Raw genomic sequence first — 16,683 nt, 5'->3', positions numbered from 1 at the left:
GGCCCAGCGGCTCATCTGATCAAACAATGATGGTCTATTCTAAGGATAGACCATCAATAGTAAAGTCCCGGAGAACCCCTATAAACTTATCTTTTAGGATTTATTTACAATTTCGGTCTTGTTCTTAGATATAGGATGCACCATGACGTATGGAAAAGCTATGACATAAACTCTGCCTCCTTGTAGGCTCTCCCATTATTAACACTATATTAGGAAATTAGATCCTGTCTTGTGATCACTTTGATTAACTCCATTTGTCTTTTTGAAACATAGAATATTATTACCAATCTGAAGTGGCAAATGGCAAAATATCCGCAAAACATAGTAGCATGGGGCACACAACCCCCATATCGCACTGACATATCGCTGAACATTGCAGTGAAAATTTGCTATTGTCACTATTCCACAGTCTCACATAGTACACAGAGCCAAATACAGTTGTATCACACAGCAGGTACCCCCAAATCAGTAAAGGAAATAAAGGGAGAGCACGAGCGTCGGCGCCCCATTAAAACAGCTGATCAGCGGGGCTACCAAAAGTCAAACTGTTAAACAAGTATTTTTTTATAGTAAGGAAATCTTAATAAATATTAAAAAAATAATACATATAATACAAAAGATAATACATATCGGAAAAACAATCATTCAAGTATATATATGAAAAATAATTGAAGTAAACCATCATCCCACTAGATCAGAAGGTATAAAGCCGTACTCACCTTTCCCAATGTATAAATTAATCAATAAGGGAACGAACACGGTCACACAGTATTATTGGATGACTGATTTTTTTTAAAAAAGGGAAAAAAAACTTTTGTGAAATAAAAACAAACGTTATACACTTTCTAGTCCAAGGTGTTATTTAAGGTAACACAATCACTGTGATATAATTACATGATTGTAACTATATAGAAGTGGAAATATTAACTGATTAAAAAGTGGAAAGATTAAAAACTATAACAAATACAAAAATAAAATTGTAACCCCCCCCCCTTTTTATTTCTGTAGGTGGAATTTTCCAATATTTACCTTCGATTCCTTGCCGCTAGGTTGCTTTGCCTAATTAAATAAAGTATAAATTAACAGTGGCCCATAAAGAACAAAAACGGAAGAGCAAAGTTTAAAAAAACATTCTAAAGTAAAAAAGAAAATATCTGGGACAAACTGGATGGTTTATAGGTCAAACACGTCAAATCCAAGGGCATCAATGAAGCAATGACACGTGAGGATAGTAATTGGACAGTCATTTAGAATTTTTGTCATCACCCTCCTCATTCCTTCCATTGTTTCTCTTGCTCACACCCCAAAGTACTTGAACTTTTTACAACTATTCAAATATACTCAACTTTAAATACTTCAGACTGGTAGGATCTGGATGTCCAGCATCTCTATTGGGTTAAAGTCCGGCTTTCGACTAGCAATTTAGATGTAGATCAAATGTAGTGTTTTGGAGCATGGTCCTAATTTATTCTTTAGCTTACAGACCGATAACTGGACATTCTCCTTAAGAATGTTATGGTTCAATACCAAATTTATAGTCCCTTCATAAATGGTACGTTGTCCAGGTCCTAAGGTGTAGAAAAGTAACCTTGGTGTCACGTTGGGTATGTGGACCCACTGGGCCGTACCGCCTTGATGGTATGGCAGCTGGCCAACAGGACACATGTCACAGTCTATAGTTTGTATAGTGTACCTATGGTAGCTCAGACAGTAGCAAGGCAGGCTCAGCTGGGACTAGGCAGCAGGCAGCCGCCAGGCGTGGAACACAACACGACTTCAGCTCAACACGGCACTTGACCAGGATAGCACGGGATACAGGTAGCAGGAACAGGAAACACTGGGAACTGGAAAACACTTAGGAGACCATTTGCATAGACATACTAGGATAACGACAACAAGGCTCAGGCAAGATAGGAAGGGGCAGAGCCCTTCTTATAGTCCAGGGTGCTCTGGAAGCAATCAGCTTAATCTCACGCCAGTGTGCACGCCAAGGCTGACTGAGCTTGCGAGCACACCCTGGTGGTCACTGTGGAACAGGACGGCCGCATGTGCAGACACCTCTGGAGAAAAGAGCGTCGACCGGATGGAAGGAGTTTGGGGTCAGCGACCACAGATGTTGCACTTGGTAATCCGTTGTCTAACTTTGCAACACATTTATTAAAACGTAACTAACTTTCAAAAAACTTTTGACGTGTCATAGTGGCGTCAGAAGTTTTGATCGGTGGGGGTCTGAGCACTGAGACCCTCACTGATCACTCAAACGAAGCGGCAGAAGCGCTCGGGTGAGTGCTGTTCTGCTTAGTTTCTGATCGGCAATACTCTGAAAGCAGAGCGAGTGGTGTACGGGCTCATAGACGTTCTAATGAACCCATACACCACTTTCTTTCCGAAAAAAGCTGATCAGAACCAAAGCAGCACAGCACGATCGGTGGGATTATCAGCACTCGGACCTCCACCAATCAAAATTTCTGACATGTCACTATGAGATGTGAATAAAGCTTTCTAAAAGGTATCCAATGTGTCCTTCATTTTTTTTTTTTGGGCTAGCATTTAATATCATTGTTTTTTTCACTTAATTTGTTTTTTACATTTTAAAAACTATTTTTTATTAAAACTGTTTTTGAATTCTGCTTTTAATTATTTTTTTTGTATATGCCTTCTTTTGCAAGGTTGTTTTCAAACAGTATGTTTTGTTTAAAATTTTCCTTTAGGGTCAGACCACGCAGTGCGACTGAACACACGAGGCCAAATCATGCCCACATGTACTGTAAATATTTTAGGAAGTTAAGGATTTTTTCCAGTTTTTGATACCAGTGCAGTGGTTACATTTGTATCGGTTAATCTCTTATTAACACTAAGTACTTTTCATGGGCAGGAAACATTGGCTGCTTCATATAGTCGTGGTAATGCTGGATACATTACTGTTTGTGATATGGTTCTGTCTGGCGTTAACTGCCCGTAATATAGTTCACTTGAGGCTACTCAACTTTACTTTCATGTCTGGTTTAAAGCCGTTCCATGGCCTGACTGACACTCACCCACCGCTGGTTCTTGTCTCCGGGTGTTTAATGGTGCCGCTACCTTTGTATGCGTCCTACTGCCGCTGTAGACTCAGGCCCAGTTCAAATCTGCATTCGGGTTTCCGTTGTTCTGCTCCATCAGAGAAGCAGAACAACAGAAATACCAGAAGTCCAATTCCATTAAACGATGGAGACAACCAGCACCCTACGGAACCATTTGACTTTAATGGGTGCTATTGGGGTGTCCGTGGTTTTACCAGAAACAATAATGCTCCGCTAAATGGAGACAACCAGTGCCTGATTGAGCCCATTGACTCCGATGGGTTGCATCGGGGTATCCGTGGTTTTACTGCAAACAAGTATTTTCGGCTGGATCTGCAACGAAGGCCCCTAACAGAGCCTCCAAAGGAGATGTGAACAGGCCCTTAGTTGGTGCCGCTCTGCCTGTTGACAGGTCTGACTGAACCAGGACAATCCTTGCTGCGAGCTGTTGGCGCCCATGATCGTGCTCCTGCCTCTGAGGTCTTCCTGCTGCCATTGTTCTCCTCTGTGGCTGTATTGATTCCAGTCTGCTGGTTTGCTTCAATCACGTTACGAAACGTAGGCCAGCAGAAGAGAAAGTGTGGGAAAGCTTCATATATCACTCATGGGACATACGAGTAGAATTTACAAAAAATGATTCTATGGGCATGTTCAAACGCACTGTTTTCAGACGTAATTCGGGCTTTTCACGCCTTGAATTACGCCTGAAAAAATGGCTCTATTACGCCCACAAACATCTGCCCATCAATGGGTTTTACGATGTTCTGTTCTCACGAGGTGCAAGTTTACGAGTCGCTGTAAAAAAACGGCGCGTAAAAAGATGCCCGCGTCAAAGAAGTGCAGGACACTTCTTGGGACGGTTTTGGAGCCGTTTTTCATTGACTCCATTGAAATACAGCTCCAATAACGTCTGTAAAATATGCCGCGAAAAACGCGTGTACTTGCAAAAACTTCTGAAATTCAGGAGCTGTTTTCAGGCGAAAACAGCTCCGTAATTTCAGACGTATTTTGCTACTGCGTGTGAACATACCCTAAGAATTAAATCTCTATATTTCAGTCATATATACTCTACATTTAAATCACTAGATCAAACAAAAAAGAATGGCGGGTCATTAAAGGGGTTGTCCAGGTTGGGGGTTGTTAATTATACTGATGACCTATCGACAGGATCGGTCATCAGTATATGATCGGTGGCGGTCCGACACCCGGACCTCGCACGATCAGTTGTTCTGACTGCCTCTGGGCACCGGAAGTTATGCAGTGGTCGTGCTGGAAGCAAAAGACCCCAACCACTGTATCGCGGCCGTGGTGGAGTACTGCTCCTATCCAAGTGAATAGGATCAGAACTGCATTATCCCAGCACAGCTGCTATACAGTGGTTGGAGCCTTCGGCTGCCGGCACCAACCCCTGTGTCGGACCCCCACCGTACATATACTGATGACCTATCCTGTGGATAGGTCATCAGTATAAAAAACAGCCCCCAACCTGGACAACCACTGTGAGGCTAAAATAGGCCCGGTTGATAAGGGCTTAAAGAATTTGTCAGCGCTGAGCCCTCTGTTCGGTGCCCTGTCAATAGGCGGTGGGGGCCCATCTAATTGCCGTATGGAGCCCTATGAATTCTAGTTCCCCCCTTTAACGTGTACCTTCTTAAGACAAGGGGTATATGATGGAATATGTTTAGAAATCTGGTGCAGATTTTGAGGTTTTCTACATACCTGAGCCATTTTTCTGTAAGGCGTAGTATTTATTATGTTCCAAAGGACAGCCAAGACGTACAGAGCGACTAGTGTATGTGGCAACATAAGATTAAGTCAAAGTAACGAATGGCAGATGTAAGCCACATGCAATACTAAAGAAAATATAAATGATTGCGAGTCATATACATCACCCATGCTGCATTCTGCTACAGCCTGTTTAATTCTAGGTGTCAGATAATATGCACAGCATATAATATACATAGAAAGTCATACAGAAGCATGATACACGAAAAACAAAATTGTCCAACAGAACAAGAATTTTTATTTTCGGGTGGGTTTATTTTTTAAAGAGGTATTCCCATCTCAGATATTTATGGCATATCCACAGGATATGCCATAAATGTCTGATAGGTGCCGGTCCCACCCCTGAAACAGTTTTCGTGACTCCCAAAGAAGTGAATGAAGAGAGCGGCGCACCTGAGAGACCACCTCGGCATTCACTCTCTGCCGAGATTATTTTTCTGATACAAAGCTCCAAGTCTCCTGCGTAGATATACAGTTAAATGATAAACACCTGGCTACCGCCACTACCCGCCACTAGAGGGAGGGGCTTACGGAATACTGTTTATACATTGAAGTTAATTTAAAAAACGGTATGGAGTAGGCTCACAGGCTCCCTCTAGTAGTGCAGGCACCCAGGCATTTATCATTTAACTGTTTATGCAGGGGATTTGGAGCACTGTAACAGAAAAAACAAAATCCGACCATGGAGAAATGAATCAGCACAAAAAAAAAAACGAAAATGTTTTTTAAGAGTGGACATTTTTTTGTAACGATAGGTAAGCTTTAAAGTATTGTTTTACTTGCAGGGAAAATAAAGAGTCAGTGGCTGCTTCTCTTAGCCGACTGGGAGGTCTTATCACATAAGATGATGTCTAAACCAGACAACCCCTTTTACCTTATTAATTCTATGACAAATTCATTATTATTAAAGGGTAACTAAAGTTTTGAAAAACTTTCGACATGTCCGAAGTTTTAAACAATGGGGGTCCGAGCACTGAGACCCTCACGGATCGCTAAAGCGAAGCGTGAGAAGGGCCCCGTGTGACCACTATGCCGCTACTGATCGGCGTATGGAGTCCGTACACCGATCGCTCGACTTTCCGAGGAAAGCCGATCATAAACTAAGCAGCACAGCGCTCTTTTGGCACTTCGTTATAGCGATCGGCGGGGGTCTCAGTGCTCGGACCCCCACCAATCAAAACTTCTGACATGTCACTATGACAAGTCAAAAGTTTGTAAAATTTTAGTTACCCTTTAATTGGGAACATCATAATATAAAAGCAAAAGTAGCATTACAACAATTTAGAAATAATCCTATAGAATTATAAAGGCTTCATTCATCCAAACACTCAACTCTTCACCACATTCCCCACTTTTTATATTGGTCTTCTCCTTACCGTTGTCCCCATTAGATGCCTCGAAGGGCCCCTGGCACCTGCAGCAGGACTGTGAACAGGAGGACTTCATACCACAGCTTTGAGACATGTAGAGTCTATACAGGGTTGAGACATGATATCTTACTTTCCAGAATGGTGCGATAGATGCCAAAAGCAGCTTGAGGCGGCCGGTGGAAGTAAGAGAAGCCTTGCTGATCTACACAACAGAACTCCATTTTTGATTTTGGCAGTAGTTATCTTTCAAATAAATCTACAGTATGAAACACAAATAGTTGAAACAATATTTTGCCTGTGGACTATATGACCCCAAACCATAATAGCTCTCTTTTCATGTAGTCTTAGTCTAGACCTATTCTGAGGAACATAGTTGGTAACTCTTACTGAGAGCTTGCGCATGAAATATTATTCAATAATTAAAGGGGTATTGCCATCTTAGACATTTATGGAATTTCCACCCCCTCGTTTCAGCTGGTGCGGAGGCCGCTGATTCCAGGGAAGGACTAGTGGAGATAGGGCTCTCTCCATTCTGTTCAACCAGAGTTATGGAAACAGCTGAGCAAGCGCTTCTCGGCTGTTTCCTTAACTCCCATACAACAGAATGGACAAAGCCATATGCATGAGCGGCCCCTCTCCACTAGTCCCTGCCTGGGATCGACAGCTTAAGTGCTGCCGCACCAGGTGAAAAACAGGGCCTCAGCTACGCGCCAACTTTATTTACTTTAAACATAAATTCAAATTCGACACAAAACAAAAGTTAAATTTTCTGGAGGCTTTTTCTAACTTTAATGTGATTGTTAGGGGGTAAAAGGGGTTTTCCCATCTTGGACATTTATGGCATATCCACAGGATATGGCATAAATGTCCAATAGATGCAGGTCCCAGGCCTGGGAACCTGCACCTATCTCTAGAACGGCGCCCCTTGACCTCCTACTGCCGCTACTCCCCAGCAACTGTCTGAAAAGGTAGTCGGGAGGTACAAAAACAGCTGAGCTCACTGAGCTATGCTGTTTTGTGACTCCCATATAAGTGAATGGGAGTAATGAAAACAGTGTAACACAGCGAGCTACGTTGTTTCCGCAACTCGGAAACTATGAAAACAGCATTGCTCGCCGTGCTACACTGTTCCGGGCTCTTCCATTCATTTCAATGGGAGTCAATGGCTGTTTCCGTAACCCCCGACCACCTCATCAGACAGTGGTGCGGGAGCCGGACAAGATAGCATGGGGGACGGGACAGTGGGCCCCATTCTATAGATTGGTGCAAGCCCCAGCATCTTTCAAACATTTATGGCATATCCTGTGACATATACAGTGGTCAAATGTTACCTAATACAGTTTATCTGAACAGGTTAACTGGAATGGGCCCCCAATGTTGTTGACAATAAATGTAACTACTTTTACTTGAGCAGCCATCTAGGGATGGATAGTAATGTAATTTAGCAGATGATCTGCACCAAGGAGAAATCACACAAGAGCACGAGATTGTAGAAAGTCACTATTGATGGAAGGACCTGAGTGGGCCGTCTCCGCCTTTAGGCCCTTAGACGTTGGAAACACTGAATTCAAATACTGTAGAAAACATTGCACATTAAGGCCTCATGCACATGGCCGTAGTTGTGTGCACGGTCTGTGATTACAGCACCAACGGGCCCGCAAAGTGTCATCCGCTGGCCTCCCGCAATTCACGGACCAAGCACACTTTTGATTTCAATGAGCCCGGACCGCATAAAGACATGTCCTATTTTTTTGTGGTCCGGGCTCCGGGAAATACACGGACTATGGTCGTGTGCATTGGCTTATAGGTTAACATGTGTTTTATACTATCCGCAATTGCTGCTCTGTAATTTCGGATAGTATACGGCCATAAATGCACGGTCGTGTGCATGAGGCCTGACACTCCGCGGCCCATCGGTGCTCTAATCCCGGACCGTGCACACAGCTATGGCCGTGTGCATGAGACCTTTGTCTCGTAATCTTTACATCTCGTGAACATACTACACAGTATCATAGTGTCAAACAGGTAAATGACAACTGCAAAGTGAAGTAAAATAGCTGTAAAGTTCATAAAACATATAGTCTTTGTCTAAGTTACCGTCATACGTCATGTTAGGCCATGCAAGATCCACAGTCATCATCCATATACTAGGACAATTTACCGTTGTGCTTCTGACCAGTGCTTAACACCTATCCGGCAATACTTGGCAGAAGGTCAATTGGCACCACAGCTACCCACATGGATCTGTTTTACATTACTCATTCGGACACCGTATCTTTTTTTACACGCAAGTGGATTTTGACATGGGTGGTTAGGTGAGCCTTACGCGTAAAACACTTGCCACACTCCGAGCAAGCATGGGGTCTTTCACCAGTGTGCGTTGTCTGATGGCGGACAAGATCCCTATTGAGAGAAAACCTCTTATCGCACTTGTTACATGCATATGGTCTCTCCCCTGTGTGTGACCTTTGGTGGACATTGAGGTTGGAGTAGCAAGTAAATCCTTTACCGCACACAGTACAGACGAACGCCCAATCTCCAGTATGGGCGGCCTTATGTTTTACCAGTCGAGAGTTATCTGCGAAACTTTTTCCACACTCTTCGCAAGTAAATGGCTTCTCTCCAGTGTGAGATCTCTTGTGTATGACCAGAGCGGACGTGCATGAAAATGTCTTCCCACATTCCACACAGATGTATGGTTTCTCTCCTGTGTGAGTCCTGTTATGTATAAACAGAGAAGAGTTACTGGTAAAACTTTTCCCGCACTCCCAACAGACGTAAGGCCGCTCTCCTGTGTGGATGCGTATGTGAGTGGAGAGCGTGGCGCTGCTAGTAAAACTCTTTCCGCAATGTGGACATGTGTATGGCCGTTCTCCTGTGTGGATCCTTTCGTGTATGACCAGAGAAGACTTTCGGGCAAAACTTTTTCCACAGTTGTTACAAGAGAAAGGACGTTCTCCAGTATGGGATCTCTGATGTATGATGAGGTGAGAACTTGAGATGCAGCTTCGCCCACATTCAGTGCATATATAGGTTTTCTGAACCTTGTAGGAGGTGTAAGGGATAGTGAATTTCGAGATCTCATAAGAATCTTTGTTATGTTTCTTACACCTATATTTAGACTCCACTGTTGACTTACGTAGACGTGGTTTGCTGCCGTTCTTTTCTTCATCGTCTTCATTTTGACTTTCTGCTTCATTTTTTGGAGAACTTGTGTTCTCTGAGACGTCACCTGGTTCCTTACAACCAGCAGAATCCTTACTTGTACTTATCTCAGTGTTTTTTAGTTTGCTGGACTTCCGGCACCTTAATTTTTGCTGAGTATGGTCAGGTTTATCTTTTCCACCTTCTTCATCATCATTTAAAGATGGTGACTCATGTCCACTTGGTGAGATGGGTTCTGCTAAGTTAAAAGTACAAAAAAGAAGTTAGAAACAGTTGCTTTACACAATTTCAGTACAATAAGTGCCATGAAATGCATAAAAACACATGGACAATTGACCAAAACCATTGTGGCTTGCGCCCAGAATATGGTGGCACATTTCTGGCGGATGTCGCATCTAGTTTTAGACCTATTTATTAAGCTAAGGAGCCAAAAAGAACTGATTTTTGTGCCTCACTAGACACTTTCAAAAAAAATTACAAAAAGGGGTGTGGCTTACCTAAAAGAAACATGGCTTAAAATGCGACAAAGTGCGCCAAAAATCTGGCAGACAGGTCTGTTGCAAAATAAGTCAACTGAAAGGAGGTATAAGGAAGAAAAAAGTGTCGAATAGGTCAAGCAAGATGCTATCAATTTATCGTGTGCCACTGTAATAACTTTGGCGTATCTTCAGACTGCCTGGTCTGAGTTTACACTGTCTAAAGCCCCATGCACACGACCGTATTTTCATCTATCCATAAATACGAACCCATAGTCAGCAGTAACTTATCCGTATATACGGAACGGTATCGTCAAATACGGTCCATAGTGCATCTGTATTTGATCCGTATATACGGATCCGTAAAAAAAGAGGGAGGCTGCAAATGATGTCACCAACATGTTGCACAGCAACGCTTCCGGAAATACGGACGGTTCATGGATGCACATCCGTAGCTGTCCATATTTACGGAAGCGCCCGTAGGTTTCTATAAGAGAGTCCGTGCCATATTTGCGGCATAGGACAGGTTCTATAATTTTTTCTGCACAGACACCCATCAGTAAAAATACAGAAAGGCGTCCGTGGCCAATAGAAATGAATGGATCCGTAATTACGGATGAAATATACGGTCGTGTGCATGGGGCCTAAATCTTAGACAATATTAGTACATCGGCCCCATAGCTTACAGGACAGCCCTTAACATTTTCTAAAGACTTTACTTAAAGGGGTTGTCCGGGATTAGAAAAACATGGCGGCTTTCTTCCAAAAACAGTGCCACACCCGTCCACAGGTTGTGTGTGGTATTGTCCGATTCACGTCAATGGAGTCGAGCTGCAATACTAGACCTAACCCATGGACAAATGGACAACCCCTTTAAAGCCATCTTCCAGTCAGAGGGTCACTTTTTATAAAACGTCAAGGGATGAACAGCTGAATTTAAGCCCTACAATTTATTTTATGTGAAGAGGTCGTCATATATTTGAACTCCTGTTTCCCCCGATCATGTTTTCAGTACGGGACAGTAGTTCCACGGAGAGGCAGGGACTCCTAGCGTCGTACAAGTATGATGCTAGGAGCCCGGCGTGTGTTCGGTCCGGGATTTGCGGCCGAAATACGTTCCATCCTTTACGGACGTAACATGCTCGTGTGAATCCAGCCTTATCATTCCCCTTGTCAACTGGGTGTGCCCCTACAAAGTAGGACACTTATCAGCACTGATTGGACATTGTCAGACTTTGACAAGGGGACTAGTAACGCCCAATTTCTCAATGTTTGGTTTTTCAGATACACCTCCCATAATACCCTGCACAGAGAGCGGCTTTCATATATGTATCTGAGTCTCGTACTACAGCTCAGTCCCTTTCCCTTAAAAAGGACTGAGCTGCAATACCAGAGAGTGCCACATGGTCGGTGCTCTGTCAGGTACTGCAGTGAAGGGGAGCATTGTGGCAGGTCCCCCACAGATCCCACATTGATGGCCTGTCCTATGGATAAAGATATGAAAAAAGTTTGATAGACATCCATCTCCATATGGAATCCTAGGTGTCCTTGTATGTATCTTTTGTTTTCTAACATTTAATATTATAATGTTATCCACACTTTACAGACTATATAAACCTTAGAACTTTTTTTTTTTTTATAAAACAATGTATTATGTAATTTTAAATAACTTTTAAATTGGTTTTTATTATTAAAAAAATTTACTTTTTGAGATAGAAGCTGAATCTTGCCATCAAAGCCGAATCCGTCAGGTCAGCAGGACTGACGGCTTCGGCTTGCGTGTCTCTGACAGCTGTCAATCACATCTAAGTTCACGAACTTAAATGTTATTGATAGCAGCCAGATCCTTTGTGTCAGAGACATGCAGGGCCAGCTTTCAGCCGAGCCGTCAGTCCTGCTGACCTGACGATTCAACTTTGACGGCAAGATACAGCTTCTATGTATACGGGATACATAGAAGCTGTATCTCAAAAAGTAAAACTTTTTTTTAATAAAAAACAATTTAAAAGTTACTTAAAATGACATAATACATTATATATATATATATATATATATATATATATATATATATATATAAATTAGTTTAAAGGTGTAAGCCTTTAAGAGAACGGGCTTAGCTCTTAGGCCCCATGCACACTACCGTATTTTGCATCCATAATTACAGACCCATGCAGTTCTTTTGGCTACGGACACCTTTCCTTTTATTTACGGAGAGGTGTCCGTGCTCCAAAAATTATAGAACATGTCCTTTTTTTGTCCGTAATTACGGCACAGACTATCCATAGAAGTCTACGAATCAAATATGGACCGTATTTACGGACACCCTTACATATATACGGATAAAATACGGATGACATACGGATCCGTATTTCCTGACAGTATTACAGGATAGATGAAAATACGGTCGTGTGCATGGGGCCTCATAAGAAGAAAATATATAATGACCATATTGGTCATCACATTTATATTTTTCGTAATGGACGAGTAATACAAAAGTGGAGAATCGGCCTCTCTATCCCTTTGAACGTGTAGATTTTGGCCTTCGCTCTTTTCAACCTTTCAGCTCAGTAGTATTTGGATTTTTTTGGGCTATTGATCCTTTAATTCCAATCATACTTTTTTTTCCCCGTTTTCCTGGTAGGAGCTGTAAAACTTGGCCACGTCCATACATACGGGCTGTGTGAACAGTAGGACACTCTATAAACATGCCATTTACTAGATCCTATTTATTTGTGTTACCTCAGGTTTACCGTGACTGTTCACCCGTATCAAGTGAATGCTCCATTGTTCTTGGTAGCGATGCACTAAAGACTGCTCTACAGGTTCACTGATCGTTCATACTGCTCATTAGACACTTGTCACTAGTCCACGCCCTGTCTTGGCAAATTGCATGTCACATAAACCAGTGGTGACTGAAATTAGAATTGAATATGTCCAAGTTTCATGGTTACCCAGTCTCTTGATACTGGTAAAAACTATCAACTTTGAACACTGCCCCAATGGGGCACCCCATGGGTTGGTATGGTTCTTTTTTTTTAGGACAGTGGGCACCAGCTGACCAGCAGAATGAAGGGCCATGGCATTCCGGCAAGTGCCACTTCCTCTTCATAGGGCCTCAAACATACGAATGTGGCTGCGCCTTGTACAGCAGCGCAGTCCCTCTCAAGTGAATGGGACTGCACTGCAGTACAACGCACAGCTTCCTGTATGGACGGGCTACCGTGCCGGTATAAGCGACGAAGGGGACGCTGAGAACGCTGGAGCGCCATGGCCCCTTTATACTGCTGATTGGCGGAGGTCAAACCCCCTCAGATGAAACAGTGACGGCCAATCCTAAAAATAGACCATCAGTCTTTAGGTCCCGTAAAATCTCTTAATATAGAACGACTTCCTATTACTTGTGTATCTTACATGTTGTATTGTAAGTATTATTATGTGTGAGGGACGTGGGATACATTGAATTAAAACTGTGTTACAAAAAGTGCATGGACCGTTTGACGTAAAATCAAATACAGAGTACACCAAAAATGTTAAAAAAAATTGACATTCATTTAATGCCTTTTAATTCATCCATTTATAAAGTTGGTAAATCCATGCAAAACTCGTGCCCGAGTAGACTTGCCATTAACAACCTTCTCAGTCAAATCTATCGGGCTAGGGGTAATCTTTATACTCTACATGCTATTAACCATAATGGGTAGTCCCATCATGACCACCTCTTTTTACATGCCCTTTTATTACATATGGATGTTATAGAGGGACGCTCTGTTAGCCAAAGCGGAACGCCACTACAACGAGCCGCTCCCGCTCTGGAGGACTCGGCGCGACTATGCGTCACACAGTCACCCATTCAAATGAATACTACAAGGTGTGGCGGTCTACCTGTCCACCTGCTGGACACATGGTGATCAAAATCTTTTTTTAGAAAAGGGGTTGTCCTGAAGGAAGCACACGTATGAATACATTTCTATGTTTAAAAAATTTACCACAAAACATATATGTATTATATTAACACATTGAAGGTAAAGTACTAACATAGTCATTCAGTCAAAGGAGGAAAAAAAACAAGTCAATTGGAAAAAAAAAAGTTGTAATACTAAAATGAAGCCAATATATAATACAAAACATTATGCCGCTCCGAGCAAAATCCTTATAATTTCCCTCCTTTCTGAGCGTGTGAAGCAGAAGCTCCTCCCCGTGTCCGCAAGGTGCTTCTTCGCAAGTTACTTGGCTCTCCTTCCCCAGTTTGAGGAGTCATGTGTTGATGGTGGGATGTCTCCATGGAAAGCCTTTTGGCTGCAATTTCATTGGCTTCCATGAGAAGTTTGAGTTTATTAGCCCGATACCGGACGGTCTCTTCTCGATGGCGGGCAGTTTCTTCTCGTGCTTTCTCTTGGTTGGTAGCTAGAAGGTCCAACATGTGATTCATGGCCACCACCTCGGCATGTAAGCGTTGTATACTGCTGCCCAACTCTTGCAATGCTTTCCCCTGACAATGCGCACACTCTTCCGGTTGTATTATTTTATCAATCGAAGGTTCACAGTCTACATTGTCCAAATCCGAATCATCCCGTAACCCTCCCGGCTGGTGATAGTTCTCTACGGCCGACATTGCGTCAATATCTTGATGATCCACTTTAGTCACGATGATTTCTTGGTTCTCATCTAGGAAGTGGAGGAAAATGGAACTTAATATTGAGGTTTGCACAAGAAATTCTTAAGAAGGCATCTACTGTAGGTTTACTAACATAGAGTTACCAGAAGACGTAGAGCCAAAGTCACTGTCGGCTGTGTGCTCAGGAGACGCCCCAAAGCCCATCAAGTCCTGAAACATTTCTGAAAGAAAGAAAAGGAAACAACTTAGTCATGTGAACGGAGTATTTCAGAATAGACATCTATTAAAGGGACAGATCCCTTTAAATCCGACCATTCTTAAAGGGTAACCAAACTTTTAAAATGTCATAGTGACAAGACAGAAGTTTGGATCAGTGGGGGTCCGAGCACTGCGATCCCCACCGATCGCTAAAACGAAGAGGCAGAAGTCCTCGGTTGAGCGCTGTGCCGCTTCGTTTCTGATCGGCTTTCCTCTGAAATCCAATAGAGCGGTGTACGGACTCCTAGACTTTCTACTGAGCCCGTACACCGCGCCTAAGGAAAGCTGATCAGAAGCGAAGAGGCACAGCGCTCACCCGAGCACGAATTGTATACATGACACTTAATCAGGTAACAAGTTCCTAAAATGAGGTCTCATTGTCAAGTTTAAAATAAAAGGAGTTTGGGCTATAGGAGTCCACGGCTTTCACAGGACCATCATATAAGCACATTTTAGCGGCCATATTGCTGCTGTAACACCCGGACCTCCCGATGATCTACGTAACTGGACTTTGATCATCATAAAAGCCTAAAATAAAAGAACCGAATAATGTGAATTGTTGAAATAGTGATTTTTATATTTAATCCACTTTATAAATCCAGATATGTGTTGAATTTTTAGGGAATAAGATGTTAAACCTAGAAAAGAAAGATGCATAGTCTCTTCTTATTGACAGCCAGGTGTAGAAGAAAAAAAAGAGAGGACTAAAGGGTTTTATATGAAAAAAATAAATAAAAGAGCCTCCTTTTTTTTTTTTTTAACAAAATAGCGCCACCGTTGTCAACAGGCTGTATATGGTATTGCAGCTCAGCCCTATTTCATTGACTGGCAATGTCTCTGGAAAAAAAACAGTCGCAGACCCTTATTTCTAATCTTATACAAGACATTTATCTGCAATGTAAGGCCCAACACTCAGACAATGCGTTAAATAAAATTGGGCCTTAAACGGGTTGTCCAGTCATAAGAAATTGATGGCCTATCCTCAGGATAGGCCATCACTATCTGATCTGTGGGGGTCCGACTCCCGGCACCCTCGCCGATCAGCTGTTTTGAAGGAACCGCGTCACTCGTATCCTGAGAATAGGCCATCAATTTCTTAGGACTGGAAAACCAATGAGTTTGGTTTATAGAAGCCTAACCAAACGTAAATGCTATCTGGACTCTACTGTACATACGATAGAACGCATACGTACAAAAAAAACGCACTACACGTGTAAACACAAATGAGTAGGGAGAAACGAAAAAGGCCCTCAATGTCCTTTTCATGGTCCATAATTGTGAAATATTGGCATAGAATTTAACATTCTCCGACCTAGCCAGATTTTTGGACCTACGGTTTTTGGTTTGCCTCAAGGGAAGTGACAAGTACTACGACCACCACTTTAAAAGGCAACTTTGACGGAGTGCGTCGACGGTCCGCGCGACTAGGCAGATGATTATGTGTTTACCCAATACCTTGTATTTCCCTCACGATTTGATATCCTAATATTCCCAGATGACAGGGGCGTAGCAGTCGCACCCTGGCACTTGTGCCTGAGGAAGTTTAACAAGTACCTGTTTGCCCTCCTCACATGTCTGTTTTAGTAAATACTTGTATTCCCCAAAATATAACAATCTTGAAGCATCTTTTCTTAGATCTCCATGTTATACCATTCCTCTGTTACTCCTCCTAGAAATGTATTCAGAAATGTAGAACTGGGTGTTACCAGTTAGGGGTGTGTCCCTACACAGTATGACGATGTCCAATCAGAGCTGACAATGCTGGACTGTGTATAGACACGCCCGCACGACAAGGGGAATGGTAACACCCAGTTGTTATATTATTCATAAATTTCCAGAAGGAATAACAGAGGAATGACGCAGTGAAGAGTTCTAAGAAAAGATGCTTCAGAATTGTTACTTCATGGGGAATACAAGTATTTAATGAAAGAGACATCAGGGGAGCTCTCAAA

At 42.6% G+C, this 16,683-nt stretch overlaps 1 protein-coding gene across 4 annotated transcripts in view; it reads right to left on the bottom strand.

Moving 5' to 3' along the window:
• Nucleotides 1-4,946: 4,946 nt before the first annotated feature.
• The window catches only part of LOC142665041 (uncharacterized), a 31,016-nt gene continuing 19,279 nt past the window's right edge, over nucleotides 4,947-16,683 (bottom strand). For 3 of the 4 annotated variants that reach the window (XM_075844577.1, XM_075844578.1, XM_075844579.1), the window contains 2 exons: nucleotides 14,617-14,694; nucleotides 13,387-14,523 (listed from right to left, as the gene is read on the bottom strand). In XM_075844577.1, the coding sequence (XP_075700692.1) occupies nucleotides 14,009-14,523; nucleotides 14,617-14,694 (593 nt within the window). In that variant the 3' untranslated portion in view covers nucleotides 13,387-14,008. Of the gene's footprint in view, nucleotides 9,621-13,386; nucleotides 14,524-14,616; nucleotides 14,695-16,683 lie in introns of those variants that run through there. The other variant, XM_075844576.1, reaches the window with a different exon arrangement.

Source organism: Rhinoderma darwinii, chromosome 12, assembly GCF_050947455.1.
Source record: "Rhinoderma darwinii isolate aRhiDar2 chromosome 12, aRhiDar2.hap1, whole genome shotgun sequence".
Taxonomy (NCBI): Eukaryota; Metazoa; Chordata; class Amphibia; order Anura; family Rhinodermatidae; genus Rhinoderma; species Rhinoderma darwinii.
The sequence above is the reverse complement of the archived record's forward strand: the minus strand, read 5'-3'. Positions and strand labels throughout refer to the sequence as shown.